General features: G+C 35.3%; 1 protein-coding gene across 4 annotated transcripts in view; it reads left to right on the plus strand.

The window, feature by feature from the left end:
- The window catches only part of Pdss2 (decaprenyl diphosphate synthase subunit 2), a 268,265-nt gene that overhangs the window by 85,977 nt on the left and 160,806 nt on the right, over positions 1-21,482 (plus strand). For 2 of the 4 annotated variants that reach the window (XM_077801684.1, XM_077801683.1), the window contains exons 2-4: positions 8,769-8,828; positions 10,292-10,366; positions 20,010-20,141. In XM_077801684.1, coding sequence (XP_077657810.1) covers positions 8,769-8,828; positions 10,292-10,366; positions 20,010-20,141 — 267 coding nt within the window. The remainder of the gene's footprint in view (positions 1-8,768; positions 8,829-10,291; positions 10,367-20,009; positions 20,142-21,482) is intronic. The other 2 variants (XM_026389653.2, XM_026389655.2) reach the window with 2 other exon arrangements.

Below are 21,482 nucleotides of genomic sequence, written 5' to 3' on the forward strand. Positions count from 1 at the left end.
TGCTTTACAATCTATCATTTATTGTAAGGAGACTCTTCATGTTTCTTAATTTCTCATTTTCTGTAAGAAAAAATGGCAAAAGAATATAATTTTGGACACGATTCCAATTTTATTATCTCAGTCCATTATTTGTTCCTCATCAGATTCATATTTGTGGTTGTATGCCCTGCATGGCAAGTGCCGAGAAAACATTTGTACAACCATACAACATTGTGCCAAGGAAGACTGTTGACTCTGTGGAATATAGTGACTTCACTGTTCAAGATCTTCATGTGTTTATTAAAAGAGAGGAATAAAAACACCAGATACTAGTTAATTATATTCATTTGAATTACTACATCTTGTGATTAGTATATTACATTTTATTAAATAGTTTAAGTATATTCAATACAGTATTACAGCAGTTTTATTGATATACTGGCAAAGAAACAAACATGACCACTCTTTACCATCTGTTTATAATGCTATATAAAGAAGACCATGTTGGTTGCCATGGAAACTACATTTCTAAAACCACTTAGTGTTTGCTTAAATTCTCCAGTCTTTTAAAGTCATAAGCTTTTTCTGAGAAAAAGAATAGAAAAAATACATTTTAAAATGTGCAGTGATTTTTTTTCTAAAAGTCTTTTTTCAGTAAAATTCATTTATGTCTAAGCTGATATTTTGCATCAGGATTTCATGAATTACATTGAAGGGCTCTTAATTTGAGAATCTTTGGTATTTTCAGAAACTGGGGAGAAAATGTTAATGCTATCCTATTGAGTGGTGCCAATAATCTTTTTATAGGCAAATACTTTGCTTTTTCAGAAAAAACTTTTTATTGGTATAATAATCAAAAGGAGTCTGAAGAGTAACAAATGTAATCATACGGTATTTGAGGAGGAAAGGCGGCTGTAATGTAATTACAGTGGCTAACCATGTTTTGTTATTTCTGTCATATTAGCTAATATGAGAAAAATTATAGCAGGGGAGTACTTAGCTTTAAACAAAATGGTTCAGACTTTTAAAAGTGTGGCTATTAAATATACCTTGTTATAAACACTAAAATCAATTGATATTCCTGGGAATCAATCACTATTCTAGGGAAGAAAGAAGTAAAATACATGCTTTTCTGTTGTTCTTACTAATCTACATATAATTAATTTTTCCTAATCCAGAATGATTGTGTACAATTTTGTTTATACAAAGATGATGTCTATGTAGACTAAAGTATTTTGTCATTTCCTTAAAAAAATTCTTTATTGTTCAATGTCTTCAAAATTATTCATGTTTTTGCACTGGTGGCAGATAAAAGAGGATTGCATCTATTCTAGCATTTAGTAAAGTCAAAAATCATTGACTGTATATATAACAATAGTAATTCTGATAATAGTAATAACTAGTGCATGTTGAACACACAGCAATATTTTATATGCTATATGTTTATCTTTAGGCATCATAATTATCCTACAGGATAAGTCTTATAAGTACACACATTTTCTAAATCAGGATTTCTCAACCCTAGCACTTTGTGATAGGGGACTACTAGGTATGTCGTAGGATAATCAGAACCAGCAACCCTGGCCCCTATCCTCTAGACATCAGTACTAACCCCTCAAGTTGTGATAGTCAAATATCTCTAGACATTACCAAAGTCCACTGGCACAAGTGTGTGTGTGGGGGTAATCACCCCAAGTTGAAAACCACTGCTCTCCGTCAACCAGCCAGATTAATTTTTTTCTGTCAGAACTAGTTTGTACACGACCATTTGGTGTTAACATCTGTTGCCCCTACCACCATCATTTCTAGTAGTTTCCAATTTTGTTCAGTTATTGGTGAACATAATAAGCAAAATCCATGTATTCTGATAGCCCTCTTACATCCAGGATTTTGAAAACTGTTTTGCAGCATAATAAAACAAATGAGATGGTAATTACCATAAGTTGTACTAAAATTACGTATCCAAAAAAGAGAATTTTTAGTAGAATTTTAGAATCCTCTACTGAGTTCAGTATATTAAAAAAGGGAGTAAATCCATGTTATTTTCATGTATTCTTCTATAAATGCCAAACTGAGGTTATTCTTTTTTTTTACTACTTACCTAGGTAAGAATACTTAGTACAGTTTGTGTGAATCTTTTCTGCAGTACTGGAAAATTAGAAGATGGTCAATCCTTACAAAGTTAAAAAAAATTTAGATAAACTCATAACAACTTAATAATAAGGCTTATTTTCTGATCTTTTTGAAAAAGAAGTGTTTTGCTGCATTTTATTATGAAAGTTTGCTTTTAATACAAAATATGTTTTTAGCAACATTTTAAATTGTGATATTGTGTAATGGAACTCAATAGGTCTCTGAATTAGTGAAGTTCACCAAATTTCTGATTCATGAAATTTCTTTCTCAAAAGTCTTAACCTATCAGTCCACTTCCCTAAAGTCTCATAAAATAAATTATTTTTCTCTGACAGGTTATTTTAGAAATATATGGCAATACATGGCTCCAATTATGCTGTTTGGTAGGAAATTATTAGATCTCACTATTGTTAATTAAAGGAACATTTTGGAAAAATGCAGAGAGAGAATAATTGCTTTTTTTTTTAGATGTATGAGAATGTTAGACTCTTCAGATAAGTAATTGTGCAAAATGATCACACTGAAATTTTAACTACTATAATTTTTATGTAGGCAATAGTTAGCACAGTGAAAATATCATATTTTAAAATCAGATTGAATGGGAACCAGAGTATGCAGTGAGGACTATGTTTATTTCTTATATTATACAGCACTTTTCAGCTCTTGAATAATATGCAACAGTTAGAAGCATTCACTAGGCATTGATTTAAATGTAAAATATTTGAAGGTGATTTTACCTTACTCAAATGGTCAGATTGAAATTGTGCTGTTATGGAACAAACTGAAATTGAAATGGGAAGAATACAACATCATTTCTGTGATCATCCTGCCAAAGATATATAGCCTGCATCCAATCCCAAATAAATGTCAGACAAACCCTCAATGAGAAAACTACTACAAGATAGGTAGCTTGTAATCTTCAGAATTGTCCAGGCCACAAAACTAAAAGGATGATTAAGAAACTGTTCTTGATTAAAGGGACCCAGAGAGTCATGGCAACAAAATGCAGTGTATAATTCTGAACGGATCCTTCTTACCTTAAAAGATACTATTGGGATTGGTGAAACATATCAAGAGGTCTGTGATTTAAACAGTAGTGGTATTCTAGTTAGTTTCCTAATTTTTGATGGTTGTATTATGGTTATTAAGAGAATGTTCTTTTTTATAGGATTTATACACTATAGTATTCCAGAGTGATGAGCTACCAATCAGCAACTGCTTTTTAAATGCTTTGAGAAAAGTTCATTGTTATGTACTTGCAATTTTTCTGTTAGTTTGAGATTACTTTTTATAAGGGAGACTGGGGAAAAAACTGTAGGCTGTTGTTTACTAATGCTGGGGTTAGAATCATGTTGCTACCACTTACTTATTGCCTTTTTGGGTCTTAGTTTCCCCACCTGTAAATTAAGATAAAAATACCTGTAAGATAAAAGTACCTTGTAAGCTTGTGTAGGGTTTAAGTAAATTAAAAAACAAATCTTTTAAAGTTCTTAGTAGTGCCTGCAATTAGTATCAGGTATTATATTATTTGGGTTTATCACTTTTACATTTCTAGAACACAGTGGTCATGATTGAGTTCCTAATGTATCAATGAGCAGTATTTAGGATCTTGGACTATTTACTAGTTATTTGTTGTGATAAAATGACCTTTGGATTGGTAGAAATGTTTCAGTATAGAAATCTGATCTGTTCCAAAAGTAAGTAAAGCTGGAGGATATAAAGGAAGGATTCTTGTGTGGGAGTGCCTAATAATAATGATCACAAAGTTGCAAGTTTGTCCTGAGTTAATTTGAGCTGATCTCATAGACCTACAAATCTTACTAACCTCCTACATTGATAAACTCTGTTTTTCACCTACATAATTATGAGTTACTATCTTCATGGTTTTCAGAGACAGGCTGAAATACTAATTGCTTTTGTACTAATTGTTTACAAAAAAAAAAGTAACACTCTGCTGTCTTATTTATTGTTGTCTTAGCATAATCTCTGCCCTATGTATGCCTTGTCCAGTTACCTGCCATCTGCCACTGTGGACCTCTGGACTGCTCTGATGCTGAATACCCTTAACTGTCCACACCCCACTTGATAGAGAACAAGGACTTTTTGTTACTTCCCCTAACTTCGACCTCTTTTAGCAGGAAGCAGTTTGGAGATGTCATCACCCATTTTTTTCATAGCAATGGAACGCAGAAATTGACAGTTGGGAAGTGCAACAGTGGTCCACTTTATGCTTTGAATATAGCCCTTTCTGCTCTGCCACTGCAACTTATTTTTAAAATGGACATGTTTCTTTCTCTTTCTCTCTCCCTGCTCCTCTCTAATTTCCCTCCCCCCAATCTCAGGGAAAACAGGATTACCTTTTTTTCCCCATTTTAGGCAGATTTATCTGTCCCTGAGTACACACCCACCATAGGAATGCAGTAATCCCGACTTTGGGGATGGTACCAGAACATCTCAGAAATTACTATATCTCAAATTAACAAGTGGATGACAATTCCAACAGAGAACACATGGAATGTCGCCTTCGATCACCTTTTTAAAAACCTCCTGTTCCTTCTGATGGGCAGAATCACAGCCTCTGGGAAGGAGTCCCCCGTGTTTCTCCTTTCCTAGCAAGGCAATAAAACTTTTTTTCCTTTTTCTCAAAACCAAAAAAGAAAGAAATATGATCTGTTGTGCTACAGGTCAACACAGTGAAATAAATGTAAAGAAAGAAATAAGGAAATGTAAATAGTGGATTTTTAAAAAATTGGGTAGGTATAGAGCTTAAAAATTATCCATAATACCTGTTTTATTTTTGCTTGATATTCCAGTGATTGTTAAAGACTATACCTATAAACAAAACCTAGCTTGATTGTTTCACTACTAAATTCTGTCTCCCTTTATACTCTGGAGTCATATCCATGCCTTAGCATTACTTGTCTCTGGGAACCAAAGAACTTTAACAAATAACTAGTAATTAAGGTAGCAGCTTTGTACACAGATCATTCTGATTTTGAATTCTTTCTCTCCCACTTTTTTTTTTCCTAATTAAAAAAAAAATTTCTTTAAAAAAAATTTTTTTGAGAGAAGATCTCGCTAATGTTGCCAGGCTGACGTCAAACTCCTGGATTCAAGCCATCCTCCTGCCTCAGCCTTCCCAGCAGCTGGAATTACAGGCATGCACTCCCACTGCCTGGCTTCCAACTTACTTTTGACCTTTGACAAGAAACTAATGTCTCTGAGCATTAACTCTCACCTATAAACTGGAGGTGATATAGTGTGTGTGTGGTGTGTATGTGAACTATGTAGTTCATGGTACTCACTGTAAAAATATTAGCTTATTTCCTACATTCCTCCACCCCATTGCATAATTACCTTACATCAAAAAATCAGTCAAAAAGATATGCAGGTAGATGTTCTCAAGTTCCATTGCCTTGTTTGTGGGGTGGGGTAGATTATGTGAGTTACCTTCTATTACTTTTTTCTCATTTCTAGTGAAATAAAGGGTATCATTTTCAGCTCATACCCAACAACTTTTCAGGAAGGATAACTCAGAAACAGCATCCTAATGAGGCAAAGCTTGATGATGACAACAGTATTTTCATTTTCTAGACGTTGTAGCTATAGTGCTGTCCTTTACTCTTTTTTTGCCTTTTAAAGACTATTTTAATATTAATTAGGACAAAATCTAGCTATTAGGATGGGAACAAAAAGTCAAACCTCATAAGTAATTAGGTTTCAAATACAGATTTTTTTGTGTCTCATTTTAATATATTTCTGGGAATAAAAACTGTTTAAATTATTTCTGTTAACTGAGTTGCCTTTCACTCAACTATTTCTGTAAAGAAATTCACGTTCTGCCCAATTTTAAGAAAAGGACCCAAGATACTCAGAAAAGAACAAAGAAATTATGATCTTCTTCCCTAAAGTTGTGAATTTGTAGGCCATATTAGAGGATCAGCTGTCACAGACCACCAGAAGGGCACAGTGCCATGGGTAACAAGCTGGGCCTGTGCAGATCCTCGTTCAGTGTAACATTCCTTGGCTGTGGGCTAGACCCTGGCTACTCTTACAGTCTGTGAGGTGTTGTTTTTATTTTTTTAGTTTTGGTTTTTAACCTGGACAGCACTTTCACTGTACTGCAGACTTTTCTCAGCATCTGTGTGAATGGGGGCTATTCAAGACTTCCCGTGGCCTTGTGTTTAATGAGCCTTGGTACCCTGGCTCTGTGCTGCCTGGGACACTTGTTGAACATGCCTGAAGACCCCTCTGTTGGTCTTGCTCTCAATACACCAGGCCTGGAATCAAAAGACATTTCAAGAAGGTGTTCAAGAGAAATAAACTTAATTTTTTTTCATGCATCTTGCCCATAAGGCACTTTTGGGGCATGGGGTACCAGAGATTGAACTCAGGGACACTCTACCACTGAGCCACATCCTCAGCCCTATTTTGTGTCTTAATTAGAGACAGGGTCTGACTGAGTTGCTTAGCACCTTGCTGTTGCTTAGTCTGGCTTTAAACTTGAGATCCTCCTGCCTCAGCATCCTGAGCCTAAGGCACTTTTTAAAGCCCTAATTTTTAGTCATATTTCCTGTTTATTCTCTGAATTTTAATTCTGCTGTATTCTTTATTTCCACTTTGGGGTAATATGAACTCCAGTGATAGACATCTAAATTGAACCCATGCTATACAGCTTTATACTTTCAGGCAGAATATATTATTAATCCATTAAACAAGAATGTATTGAATATCTTTGTATGCCAGGCACCATTTTAAGCACTGGAAATCAACTGTAGTCAAGTAGACATGCAATTAGTCAAGACAAATCATCAAAATAAATTATATTCTATAAATATGTAGTATATCTGATGACAGTAACTGATAGGGAGAAAAAAAAAAAAGTATCCCTGTGATCCTCAGTATCCTTACCAGAAAACTGGATGACAGTTACCTCAAACAATTATTGTTCAGTCAGATGAGAGGGCACACATAAAAACTGGGGACACTGTGGTGAATTAGAAATTCTACCTCAGGGAGCTTCCCAGACTCTCTTTAACTTGCCAGAATAGAGCAAATGTTTTTTGAGACTTACATTGCTAAGATAACCTGTATGTAATTTATTCCTGGTATATCCTCATTAAATAGGTGCCATCCTGTTCATTAAGTGCCATGTAAATGAAACTTTAAAAAATTGGATCATGTTTTTCTGTTGACACACATAATTTGAAAGATGCTCCTATTATAGTAATCCTTCCCTTTTATTGCCTCTGTTGGTGGCTATTTTAGACATCTATAAGGTCTTAATGTTAATTGGGTGGCAACATTTGTGATTATGAGAGCTAATGGGTTTGAACTTAGGCAGCCAATCATGGGATCTTTTCTCTGTTGGAAACTCTTTACATGGAAAAAGAACATAAGTTATCTGTTCTGTCACTCCTGTTCCTTGTAGTTCCCTTTGTCTTGGCCTCCTGTATTTTGAATTATGTTGACTTTGAAAAATAAATGAGATTTTCTTAAAAATTTTGCACTTCCGAACCACCATGTTGCAGTAATATGGTTTTATGTCTTATTTTTTCAGTAATGTTTTAAACACACTTTTCCTGCTGAAATCTGTTGTATTTGCTTTGCAGTTCCTCCCTCCCCCTAACATGCCCTTGAGGTATTATCTGTTTCTCTGTAAAGTATAACATCATTTTCCCCCCCAACTTGCTGAGTTTTGCTGGCTTCCATCTGCTATTGTGTCTTTTGCATTTGGCTTTAGTCTCTTAGTAATGTGTTATGTAAATGAAAATCAAATGACCTTCTACATTTTTGTCTTTTTCAATTTGTTCAAGTACAAATATTCTAGATTTTGTACAATTGAATCCCTTCATTAGCTAAGAGGACCAATACTTCAAGAGCTAAATACTCATTACTTACTTTGAAGCATTCTTTTTATAAAAACATAACTACTTACAAGAGTGAGTAAAACCATAGAAAATGATACAAAATTAGTCTGAGAGCTGTTTTGTTGCTTTTGAGTGACAGAGTCTATTGAAACTGAGACTGTGCATTCAGAAAAGCACTCAGTGCTTAGGAAACACTCATTCACATCAGGTTGATTTATTCTTTGCACAAACGGGCTGTGGTAGTGGGAAGTGTAATTCACAGCACATTAGCTCTTAAGTCAGTGTCACTGCTTGAGTGGTAGTGTGAGGCTTGCATGTCTGCGCAGTGTAATGATACCTGTATTCCAACACTCAATTTTTCTACCCCTTTGCCTCAATCCTAAATTGATTTTTTAAAAAGTGTGGACAAAAGGGGTCTGTGCATAAAAATCACTATATGTGATCATTTAAAGAGTTTTCAGTATAATAAATATATTATTTTTTAAATGGCCTCATTTCTTTCCATTAATACTTTAAAAAAATCTTCAGTTATCATTTCAGTGGGGAAAATCTTTGCTGTTGTTATTTTCTGGTGGTACGTTCAATTCCAAGGTGGCTGGGCACATCTAACTGCAAATGTGATCAATTAGTATTAGTATATCATTTTAAATATTTTTTATTTCAATCATATTTTAGTAAACTACTAGTGATTAGTAACCATTCTGAAAAGCTCCTGTCTTGATTTCCCTGTCTCAACAAACCTTATACCCTACCCCCATTCTATTTTCTCTTTTTTCCTTTTTCCAGGCACCTGTCGTCTTCTGCCACATGCCTATCAAACCTAATTGCAGCTTCGGGAGGACTTTGGTGAGGCAATTCCTTGGTCATGCTGTCCCTCAGGAATTTAATTCAAATGGGATGTGCATGTGGCCCTGGAGCCATGTCAATGACTGCCACAGCTCCCAGATTCTAAAGGCTGGTCACCTCAGGCCTTAAAAGTTGTTTCAAGTCTAGGACAATTTAGTCTCAGGATAGATATGGCAGTAATAATGCAATTTGGGTCATTTTGTCAATGGAAATTAACCTTCAGTGTTCCTGCTAATTTTATATAAAAATCTATGACATACAGACTATTTTTAGTCTCTCTCAAACTATAGTGCTTTAAAACAATTTTCATAAGCGTTTATTTTTTTCTTTTAGAACTAATATTACCGTCATCAAATTGCTAAATGTGTGTGTGTTTTAAACATAACTTATTTAACACTATTTTTAAAAATTTTTATCATTCTTAATTTTTTTTTTAAAGTTGGAGATGGACAGGATGCCTTTTTTTGTTTATTTTTATGTGGTGCTAAGGTTCAAACCCAGTGCCTCACACATGCTAGGCAAGTGCTCTGCTACTGAGCCCACTTCTTTAATACCATTTAAACTTTGGCCCTCTGACTAAATCTTAGAAAAATTAAAAGTGAAGTATAGGAACCAAAAACACACCCAACCTAGTGCTCTGGGGTTCATTAAATATGGGTTAATTTTTTTTCTTACCATGAGAAACACACCTTATCTACCTTTAAAAATTTTTGTTTTTTAAAATACAAAGCTTTTTCTCCAGACTGAAAAAGAGATCAGTGAGTTGTATGCAGTTTGGAAAACAAATCACCCAGAAACTAAAAATCCAGTAACACTCAGTACCACGTGATAATATTTTACTTTTTCCTATTGTGTTTCTTTTCATTTTTAAAGAACACATTTCAGGGGCTGGGGATGTGGCTCAAGCGGTAGCGCGCTCGCCTGGCATGCGTGCGGCCCGGGTTCGATCCTCAGCACCACATACCAACAAAGATGTGTACGCCGAGAACTAAAAAATAGTATTAAAAAAATTCTCTCTCTCTCTCTCTCTCTCTTCCTCTCTCTCTCTCTCTCCTCTCTCACTCTCTCTAAAAAAAAAAAAAATTAAAAAAAAGAACACATTTCAAACACATAGAAAAATGCATGAACTTTCTGTGTATTGAACATCTAAGAATGATACCCAGATGTAAAATGTTAACTTTCACCATATTTACTTCTAGTTTTTGACCTTGGGTTTCTTTGTTTATGCATGTGCGTGCATATTTTCAAACATAATCAAGATATTATTATGTATCTAGATTTATATTTTTTCTTTAACATTTTAAATGTTTGGCATATCCTGATTTTTATTTTATTTTGTTTTATTTTTGTGGTGCTAGAGATGGAACCCAGTTCTTCTTGCATGCTAGGTAGTCATTCTATCACTGATCAATAAATTTGCAGTATTGCTTTGTTGTAACACAAAATTTGTGTTTTTATGGCAGCACGATTCACAATAGCCAAATTATGGAACCCCAACCCAGATACCCATCAATAGATGAATGGACCAAGAAAATGTGGTATATATACACAATAGAGTTTTACTCAGCCATAAAGAAGAATGAAACTGGCATTTACTGGTGAATGGATGGAAGTGGAGAACATCATGCTAAGTGAAATAAGCCAGACTCAGAAAATCAAGGATTGAATGTTTTCTTTCTTATGAGGAAGCTAGAACAAAATGAGGAGAGGGGAGGGGATATGATATCATAAAGATGTAGAGAAGACCAGTGGAGTAGAAGAAGGGGATTGAGAGGGGGAGAGGAGGGATGGGAAGGGGGGAATATGTAATGAATTTAACAAAAACATATTATGTGTACATATAAATGTACATACAGTATATACAATGTGAATTCCACCCTTATGTATACCTATAAAGCACCAAATAAAAATAAATAAATGGTGTGGGGATATATATATATAGCTCAGTTGGTAGAGTGCTTGCCTTGAATGCACAAGGCCCTGGGTTCAATCCCCGGCACCACAAAAATAAATAAATAAATAAACAGATGAAAGGAAGATTAGTAGAGTAGAAAAACAGGGGAAGGCCTAGGAGCTCCAGGGACTGAAATGGAGTAAATCAGATTCTACGCATATATGATTTTGTCAAAATGAACCCAACTATTATATGCTGCTGTTTGTATCACTACAATGAACTAGTAAAAAAAAAAAAAAAAGTGCCATTGTATGGACAGGTTTGTTTTTAAAAGGTGATAATTTAATTTAATTTTATATTATTTTCTAGCTCTTTTAATATATCATATTCTATGATTTAAATCACTGTTTTTCAAAAAACTGTAGTTACAACTCATCAGTGGGTTACAAAATCAATTTTAGCAGGTTGCAGTTAGAATTTTTAAGACAACTAAAAAGTAGAAAAGACCAGGGTATACCTCAGGTTCTTTGGCAAAAATTGTACATATTTTCATCAATGTCTTTAGTTGTCTGCATGTAATTTATTTTATTTATTTATTGTGGTACTGGGGATTAAACCCAGGGGCCCTCTACCACTGAGCTACATCTCAAGCCCTTTATATTTTTAATTGGAGACAGTGTCTGGCTAAGTTGCCAAGGGTAGCCTCATACTTGTGATCCTCCTGCCTCAGCCTCCTGAGTAGCTGGGAATATAGGTGTGTATGAAATTTACCAAAAAAAAAATTAGCTAAAGGTCACAGTCATAAGCATTATTAGGCATCTTATCAATCTACCTACCTCATGTGTTTGAATTTAAAATTCATTTTAATGCTTTTTCTGGATAGATTTATTAGGATTGGACATATGAAAAGTGGGATAATAAAATAGTAAAACACATTCTATACCTCTGGGTTTTAACACTGTAGGGAGTTCTTCCTCACAGGTGATTGTTTTCATTTAGTTTTACATTAGGGGGCTTTGAGCCTGTGTAAGAATGATGATCCCTTATTAAATGGTAAGTTGTTTATTTAATATTAGATTATAGCTTTATCAAAAGATTATAATTTAGATCATTTGTATAAGTTAGAATTCTGAATAAATAAATCTCAAAAGCATCTTCCCTTGCCTCAGTTCTTTCATATCACCTGTGCTCCTCATCTGGAAGTACCTTTGCCTTCTGTTCAAAGGGCAACATTCTCTCAGGAACACAGCTGCAGTGGTGGATTCACTCAGTTCTCCCAAGTGAGAAACAAGGCACAAGGAACACTTCAGTATATTGAGTTCTCTCTAAAACTTAAGGAACAGGCCCTTTAATGAGATATGATTTTTATTAAAAGTAATTTTTTAATATAGTATTAAAATAAAAAAAATATCTTTCAGCATGTATTTTAAAGAATACACTGGGGGTATTTCTCTTGTGTAGCTATGACTTTTAAAGAAGTCATTATGTTTTAAGAAGAGGGACTCAGAACTTCAGAGCCAAATGATTGAATCTGGCAAATGGATAATAAGGAGCCATGAGAAAGTTGGGCATAATAACAGGTCTGTTTTGGGGGAGATGCATAAGATGGAGAGCCTACAGCCCTACTCCTTGAAGCTGTTCATTCACTCATCTTTCACTTTCCTGAGATCTTTTCTGTGTCAGTTACTCTGCTCAGGTGCAGGGTACCCCCAGATGACTATGCCTGAGTGTTCTCAAGGTTCTTGTAGCCTTGTGAGGGAGTCCTGTGAACAATAATTAAATAGCAAAGCTGTGAAGCATAAACAGGCCTGGACTGTCAAGTCCAGATTCTGTTTAAATCTTGACTAATGTGACTAGTAATTATTGGACTTTTCTAATCCTTGCTAAGTTTCCTCATTTGTGAAGAGATATTGCTAATTACTTTGTAAACTTTGTGGGGGTTTTTTGTGTGTGTGTGTTTGTATGTGTGTGTGTGTGTGTGTGTGTGTGTAAGAGAGAGAGAGAGAGAGAGAGAGAGAACAGTAGATACCTAGCATTATAGTATGTTACAGTTATTGTCTATGTCAGTGTTACTATCACTTTTATTTCTGAGTGTGTTAAGTGCCAAACTAGAGGTTTATAATAAGTGCTCATGAACAAGTCAACTACTGCCTTCAGTTTCTGTATGCTGCACTGTTGGAATTCTCTGCCTCCATTGCCCCTGTGTGTACAAGCTTCTTTATCTGTGTCTTGGATACCCTTTTATCTGTTTATAGAAGTAATGAATTCCTTTGTGTTGTTACTCACCCTTCCTTAGTCCCCTGAGCATAGGAATTCTCCAAGGTTCTTTTCTCTTCCTTTCTTTTCTTTCCCTTTTTATCTCTGCTGTCCCCCTCCATTCCCTGTTTTCCCTTTTCTCTTCTCTTCCCCCTCAGAAACTCATCCATCAATTCCTACCGTTTAGCCATCACTTCTGTGAAGATGCTTCCCAAATCTATATCCATAGCATTTCCAGCTGCCTGCTGGGTATCTCCATCTGGAAGTCCTTGCATTCAAAGTTACCATGTCCAAAACTGAACTCATTATTTCCCCATTAGCTCCTCTTCTTTCTCTACTAACTGCAGCATCATCACCTCCAACAAACAAGTTTGAATCTTAAATTCAGCCCTTGCCTTTCCTTTGCTTCTCCATTCCTTGCCAGTTCCTCCCTTCCCCAGTTAGTCGGCCAGAACAGCCTGTCCCATCTCCATGCTGCTGCCATCCTTCAGCTTTTCTTCTCCATCCCTGTTGCCACTACCCTAATTTAAGCCCTCATTACCTCCCACCTGGGCTACTGGACCAGGCTCCTCCTAACTAATCTTCTCTCCTTTCCTCTGTTGTAGGGGACAGATGAGGCAAGGCATCAAAGATAGCAGGAAAACAGTGTTATTTGGTTGCAGCCAGGTTCAGAGGGTAAAACTTTCACTGTAATCAATTAATTGTCTGAATTCCGAGTTCAGGTAGTTTTAGAACTTTATGCCCAGCGGGTAAGGTGGGGGGCAGAAGTTCCCAGTCTGCAGAAGTTCACATAAAAGCAGCTTTTTCTTTCACTGTTTTGGGCAAGTTAACCCTTCAAGGACAACACCTGAGAAGGGGAGAGCTTCTTCTCCCCTTTCTTTCCTCCCCCTGCCAGCTGTTATCATGGAGCCCAATTGGTAACTTATCTTAAAAATGTAGACATCTCTGTGAAGCCCCAGCTCAAGGCCAGAGCCCTTATTAAAGGCTCTGTCTTTTTAAAATCACATTTTGCATTTGCAAACACACTTTTACAAACTACTATACTGGATAAATGTTTGTGAAAAACTAGTAAAGGGGCGTTCAGCATCTGGAGTGCTGATTTCTTCCAGGCCGGTGGCCAAGTAAAATAGAGCAACAGGAAAATAGGAAGTTTACTTACATTGAATTCTTTTGTAGAGACTCTTCTGCTGATAGTCCTAAAATCAATTATGGTGAAGATTTTTGGAGAAGCTTAGTTAAGATTTTCTGTGGAGGAGGTGGTACCAGTATACCTCCTGCATTCTACTGCCAGAGTAAATGGTATTAGACCCAGAATACCAGGTTTAGTGTTTAGCTCTAATCACACCATTGTCTTGCTGACAAACCATCCGTGCCTCCAGATTGCCTGCAGACTCAAGCCTAGTCCCTTTGTTCTTTAGACTATCTTTTCATGGGCTTATTCACCTGCACGTATTGCCTGAGTGGATAGCTCCACAGCTTTTGAACCTTTTCTTTTCTCTCCTTGTCACTGCTTATCCTGTTTCTTACTCCTGAAATAACCCTTTTTCCATTCCAGTATCTCTAGCACCATCCCATCTTATATTCTCTACTCAAGGAAATTTGACCATGTTTCAGTTTCTACCATAAGGGCACCTCCAGCAATAAGGAATTTTCTTTTTTCCTCTGTGTACTGATAACCTGTTTGTTACTCTACTGTCTTTGTTACCTTTTCTTTATACTATTAAGCACATATTCAAATATATTATGAGTTTACTATTATAGCTGTTTTCTTACAGCTCATATTTCATTGTGTACCCCTCATACTTTGTACATTTGTGTTGAAATGAAATTTGAGAGGATATTTGAAAAAGTGCCATAGAAGTGATTTGAGGACTTGAGATACTTACAGGATTGAGTTAAAGAAGAAAAATGGATAATAGTGTGGAAAGATATGATGAGGCACGAGCATCGCAGTCAGCCATGGAAAGCATAATGTGAGAAGGGAATGGAGCTGGCTTGCCTGAAGTTTCACCTACTCAATCTTTATGGCCACGAAATTGCCTAGTTATTAGGATATGTTCATCTGTTATAGATCTGGAGTAGAATTTTGAAAGAAGTATTTTCCCCTCAATAGTCAGCTTACAGGCTTTCAGAATAAGATTATTTAAAATTACTGATATATCTACATAATCTAAATTCTAGGACAGTAAAGCATGCAATGTCTATTTGAATTGAATCATGTTATTTTAGGGTTAGACATCTCAAGATGTCCACCAAGTTGGCCCATGTTTCTCATTGAGTATTGTAAAAGCCTTCTATCTGGATTCTCACACCCACTTGGTTTCCTCCTCTCTTCTCCAGCCAAGTTGTTTTTCTACACTGAGGAGAAAGGATTTGGAGAGGATGATTTTTTAAAAAAATATCTGATTATGTTTAATAAAATGCTGTTGTGTCTTTGTATTATTCTTTGGATGAAGAGCAAAACTTTTACTAAAGCCTGTTCAACCTATGTGGTCCAATCCCTATCTGTCTCTAACCTTATTTCATACAATGTTCTCAGCCAGGGATATGCCCATTCTTGGGCTGTAAATACACTCCTCTTACCTGTCTCTTCCCACATCCTCTTTTTTTTTTTTTTGAAGATTTTTTAAAAATTTGTTCTAGTTAATCATGTTAATCATGACAATAGATGCATTTTGATGCATCATACATAAATGGAGCATAACTTCTCATTCTTCTGGTTGTACACAATGTGGTATTATACCAGTTGTGTAATCATATATGCACATAGGGTCATAATGTCCGATTCATTCTACTATCGTTCTGTCCCCCTACCGTTTACCTTCTTTACACTTCCCTCCACCTAATCCAAAGTACCTCTTTTCTTCCCTTGCTGCCCCCCTTATTGTGAATTAGCATCTGCATACCAGAGAAAACATTTAGCCTTTGTTTCTTTGGACTTAGCTTATTTAGCTTAGCATGATATTCTCCAGCTCCATCCATTTACCAGAAAATACCATCATTTCATTCTTCTTTAAGACTGAGTAATAATATTTCATTGTGTTTATATACCACAGTTTCTATCTCCATTCATCCATTGAAGGGTACTTAGGTTAGTTCAGTAGTTTAGCTATTGTGAATTGAGCTGCTATAAACATTGATGTGGCTGTGTCAGTGTAGTATGCTGACTTTAAGTCCTTTGGATATAAACCAAGGAGTGGGATAGCTGGATCAAATGTTGGTTCCATTCCAAGTTTTCTGAGGAATCGCCCTCATTTCTTTAAATCTCCTGGAGGTCTCTTGCTCTCATAACCCTGTTCATCCCTAAAAGTAATTCATGTTGCATTTAATCATGATATTTTTCATTCAGACTGTTATCTACAAGAAGGGAGACCACAGCTCACCATTGCTTGTCATTATGTCCTCCACTGCCTGTTTACTACCATGCCTGACATGTAATCAGCACTCAGTACATTTTTGACTGAATAAATTTGAAAAACCAACTTTACCATTCTCTAAGCTAGCATTCATTGTATGTGGCAATACAGGTTGAGGTATTCAAAATGCTTAACCACATATGTTTCAAATTTGGGTTTTTTGTTTGTTTGTTTGTTTGTATTTCGGAATATTTACATAGTCCTTAAATCTGAAACTTTTGCAACCTGTATGTGATTTTACCATCTTCTGGATATGCTCCTGTTTGTGGATGTAACTCCATAAAGAGAGACACTGATAGTAGATAGATCAGTGTTCCCAGTAAAATATGACCTGGATTATATGAAACATATTATCTTTTTAAATTTAGAATGCCAGGAACTTTTTTATGCTGAGAAACAAAATTTCTTACTTTCTTTAGGATCAGAGCTAATTTTTGAGTTGTGGGCATCATCAGTTTATCTCAGTACTTTTTAAAAAAATTGTTTTTTCTGATTTGTTATACATGACAGCAAAATGCATTTCTCATAGTAGACATAGATTTTTCATGTCTCTGGTTGTACACAAAGTAGAGTCACACCATTCGTGTATACTTAGGGTAATGATGCCATCTCATTACACCATCTTTCCTATCCCTATGCCCCCTTTCTTTCCCTCCCTCTCCTTTGCCCTGTCTAAAGTTCCTCCATTCCTCCCATGTCCCCACCCCCCAACCCCCATTATGGATCAGCATCCATATATCAGAGAAAACATTCAGTCTTTGGTTTGGGGGGATTGGCTTACTTCACTTAACATGATATTCTCCACCTCCACCCATTTACTTATAAATGCCATGATTTTATTCTCTTTTAATGCTGAGTAATATTCTATTGTATATTGTACTGTTTTTGAAGGTGTTAATGAAGTGAATGTCAAGAAGTTGCTTTTAGAAACAGTTATTTAATTAACTTAAGCTAGTATCTATTTGTTTTTCTTCCTGACCTTTTCAGTACATTGATAGTGATGCTTGCAGAAAAGTGGGGTAACTTTTGTCCTTTGGGAAGGGAGAAAAGTGAACAATATTTGTAGGAGATTCTATATGCAAGTAGAGTGGGGGAAGACAGATGGGAGGAGACAGGGAGTGAAAGGAAAGGAAGGAATTGAAAAAAAAGTAAATCATAAAAAAGCATCAAAGAGAATGTAATTTACTGATAACTTGATCTCCTACCATATGCTTCACAGAGTTATAGGCTTTATCCCTGTTATCTCTTCCCCACCATGAGTATGGAAAGTAGACATTGTTACTCTCATTTTATAAAAGAGTTGACAGCCTTCAAGTAATACAGCTGGTGAATAACAAAAAGAATTTTTCAGACATAAGCCTGTCTGGTTCTAAAGCCTACTGTTCTAATTATATTTAGCAAATAGTTTTGTCCATGAGATGAAGCAGATACAGAGTCACTATTTGCATTATGATTAAGAGTGTCTATAGGGGCTGGGGTAATTAATTAATGATATTGTATCAAACTACAACTAAAAAATAAATATATAAAAAAAGAGTGTCTATAGACCTTAAAACTAACTATTTGCCTGGTCAGAGCCTGGCTCTGTCAAGGCTCCACCACTTATCAGCTATGGTACCTTGGGAAAGTCACTCAATATTTCTGTGTGCTTCATTCTCATCTATAAAAATCAGGATAATTGTGGTACTTTCCTGTTTGAGTTGTGAAATAATTTAGTTAATATATAGTAAAGCATGTAGAATAATTCCTGATATGTTAAAATACATAAAGCATTAGATAAATGTTTACTGATGCTATTATTAATCCCCTGTGAAGGTTCCCATCTCTAAGAAGTTTGGAGAAAATGTTGTCAAAATTGTTGCTAGACCTAGTTTCTCAGTGTGACTAGGTTTGTGTTGTCTCCAAATTCACCTGCTAGGGTTCTTACTGTATCATCATATCCCTCATCCCTGACCAGGCTCAACCCCAACACCCATCCACATCTGTATCCACCCACACACAAAGCCTTACCTACCTCTTTTGCCTTTCTAGAATTAAAGATCTATTTAAACCTTCTCTTTAATATTATAAAAGAAAGGATGCATAAAGATTCACTGTAGGTAATACCTAAAATGAGGACTTGATAGCCTTAGTTAAAATTTGCAATTCCAAGCAAAAAATTTAGAACAAGATCCTATTTTACATTTTCTTGTTCCCCACAGGGTGCTTTCCAGCCTTCTTACAATTTGGATCCATAAGATTTAGGCAACTTGTTACATAATAATAAAGAGTTTAGGACTTTTCTCATATTTTGTTTCTGCTGCAATGTAATTTGATTACCTTAACTTCATTTTCCTAGGAAATGAGAACTTCTTTTTTAAAAATTATTAACCTTTCTAATTACTGAAGATCACTTGCTTGGTTAAGGGTAAGATATACCAGTAAAAGAGGTAAAGTTGTTCTTTTGTAAAGAACCTGATTTGTCTTATTTTGAAACTAATGAAGTGTAAAAAGGGACCTCTTACAAATTTCTGTTCAGAAGCTTGAGAGGCAAAGATTTTTAAGTAATAGATTAACTCATTATCTTTGGTTATGTTAACTTCATTAACTTAAATTGATTCTTTTTTCAAAACTAAGTCTTAATTCAATGAACAATACTAATTTTTAGCATTGCTTTTTTACCACATTCAAGAACTATACTTGTATACTATTTATTTATGCTATAACATAATCTATTTGATTAGTACTCACAAAGGCATTCTTCTACCTATTAATTTTATCTTAACATTTTGCCCATTTTCTTTCATTTTAAATGATGCCATTTAGTCTTTTATGACAACCATTTGCAACACTTTAAAAAGAAAATGTGTTCTAGAAAGTATTGCTAGCCCCAGTTATAGCAGAAATTATAAAAGTTCAATCCTCATAACAAAAGAAATATGACATCCTAAATTAAAGCCTTATTATTGCCTAGAATGATGATGCTTTCCTATTAATAGGACATGACAAGATTTTTGCTGATGGCATTCATTTCTATTTACTTAAATGCATTTTTTAAGTCATTTGGATTTTTTTAATCCTTTCATTCTCTGAACTTCTTTTCTACCATGAAGACAAATAATTTTTTTTTACCATTCTCTCTTATTACTATCATCACCAAATAGTATTGCTTCATCCAAGCCATACAGTTTCTATTACAATTGCCATCAACTACCAAAACACTTTAAACTATGGCTTCCTGTAGAGCACTTACCTAGCATACATACTATACCTGAGTTCATCAGCAACAACAACAACAAAAGAGGGAGGGAGGGAGGGAGGGAGGAAGGAAGGAAGGAAGGAAGGAAGGAAGGAAGGAAGGAAGGAAGGAAATAGATAGTAGAAAGATCCAGAGAGAACTAGATCATCAAGCCTTATAACTTTCAAGTATTACTTTTAAAAACCAGACATGGATTTCTCTAGTTGTTTCTATGTTCCCTGCTTTCTCAATTGAATTCCTTCCTCCCCATCCCTTTCTTTTCAATAAATCCCATTGACCAGTTTTAAAATTTAGATATACTCATAGCAGTTTTCTAACTCGGTCTGACTGATCCTGTGAAGGTATATTAATCCTCTTTTCCCTTTACTTGTTGGCAGGGGACTTGTGCATGACAGCCGCCATAACCTCCAGTTGAGGGGCTTGGTGGTGCTGCTTATTTCGAAAGCAGCTGGGCCCAGCGGAGTGAACACTTCACAGAACTATGACACAGTCAGTGGGATCTACTCATGGTAAGAAGAAATAACTCTTCCAACATTGTTCTCTAGATTGTGTTTTCTTTTACTGAATAGTGGTCAGTGGAAATCACCGTTTAGCCCTTTTGTCACTCTCTGATTCAAAGACAGAGTAAAATATATTGTAGGTTTCTAAAAATGGATTTTTGCTGTTCCTAATGAGTCTAATAGTCTTGGCCAGCTCCATGTATACCTCTCGTAAATTTCGCCACACATTTGTATCAAATGCTTTCATTTCTACCTTGAGCATTTAAAATGTTCTTCTCATTACCCCCCTCTTCCCATAATGGACTGCTGCATCTCTGTAGAGATGCCTGTGTCACCTAATTGAAGATTTGTGATTTTTAAACCTACTCAGAGTGCTATCTAATTGTATAAAGACTAATGCTACTCCCATTTTAGGAGAAATAGTCTACTTTAGTGCTATCCTTTCTATTTGATTTTGAGTGTTTTTTTTTTTTAATATTTGTTCAGTTGTCAGTGGACCTTTATTTATTTTTTTATTCGCAGTACTGAGAATTGAACCCAGTTCCTCACGCATGTGAGGCAAGCAAGCGCTCTACTACTGAACTACAACCTCAGTCCCAAAAAAGGATTTTTACTAGGTTACTACAATGAGAAATTTTTATATCTTATACATTTTTTAAATTAATAAACATGTTTCACTCATTTTTTCTGCATATAAAATAAATTTAAAATTTTTAATTTTTTTTAAAAAAACTGTATATATTTTTAGTAAGAGTATATCAGCAATAATTTAATTTAATACTAACAATATGCTTGGCATTGGGTTAACAGCCTGTACAGAAGTAACAATCTGCGAGTAAACTTTGGCATGTGAAGTTAAAACCACCCTAAAAACATGATGACAAGGAAGTTTTTCTCACAAAAAGAAGCATTTCTAGAAACTCTGACTTATGGCTAATTGACCTTGTTTATTTATTGTAAAATCAATACATATCTATGATTTTTTGTTACTTCTAGCAGTCTTATCCATAAATATTTTCTTGTATACTATTTAGAGATGACTATTACTTGCCATGTGTGAAGTCCATTGACCCTTCCTCATTAATAAGCAAGCAAAGAAAATTACTGGAGAGGCTAAAAATGACCACTCCTTTGGCCAGTATCATTTTACACATCTATCATTATTTGTCCATATAAGTGTCATCCCTAGAAAGGGTATCTGGAGATCACTTTCAGTTCTTACTCATTTGGAAATAATTTATATTTGTTTTATGCTTTCAGGTTACTAATTATTCTTATGACAGTTATCATTTGATCCTTATAATATTCAACAGCTAAGAGTTGTTATACTCATTTTTCTCTTGAGACAAC

Source organism: Urocitellus parryii, chromosome 8 (assembly GCF_045843805.1).
Source record: "Urocitellus parryii isolate mUroPar1 chromosome 8, mUroPar1.hap1, whole genome shotgun sequence".
Lineage (NCBI taxonomy): Eukaryota > Metazoa > Chordata > Mammalia > Rodentia > Sciuridae > Urocitellus > Urocitellus parryii.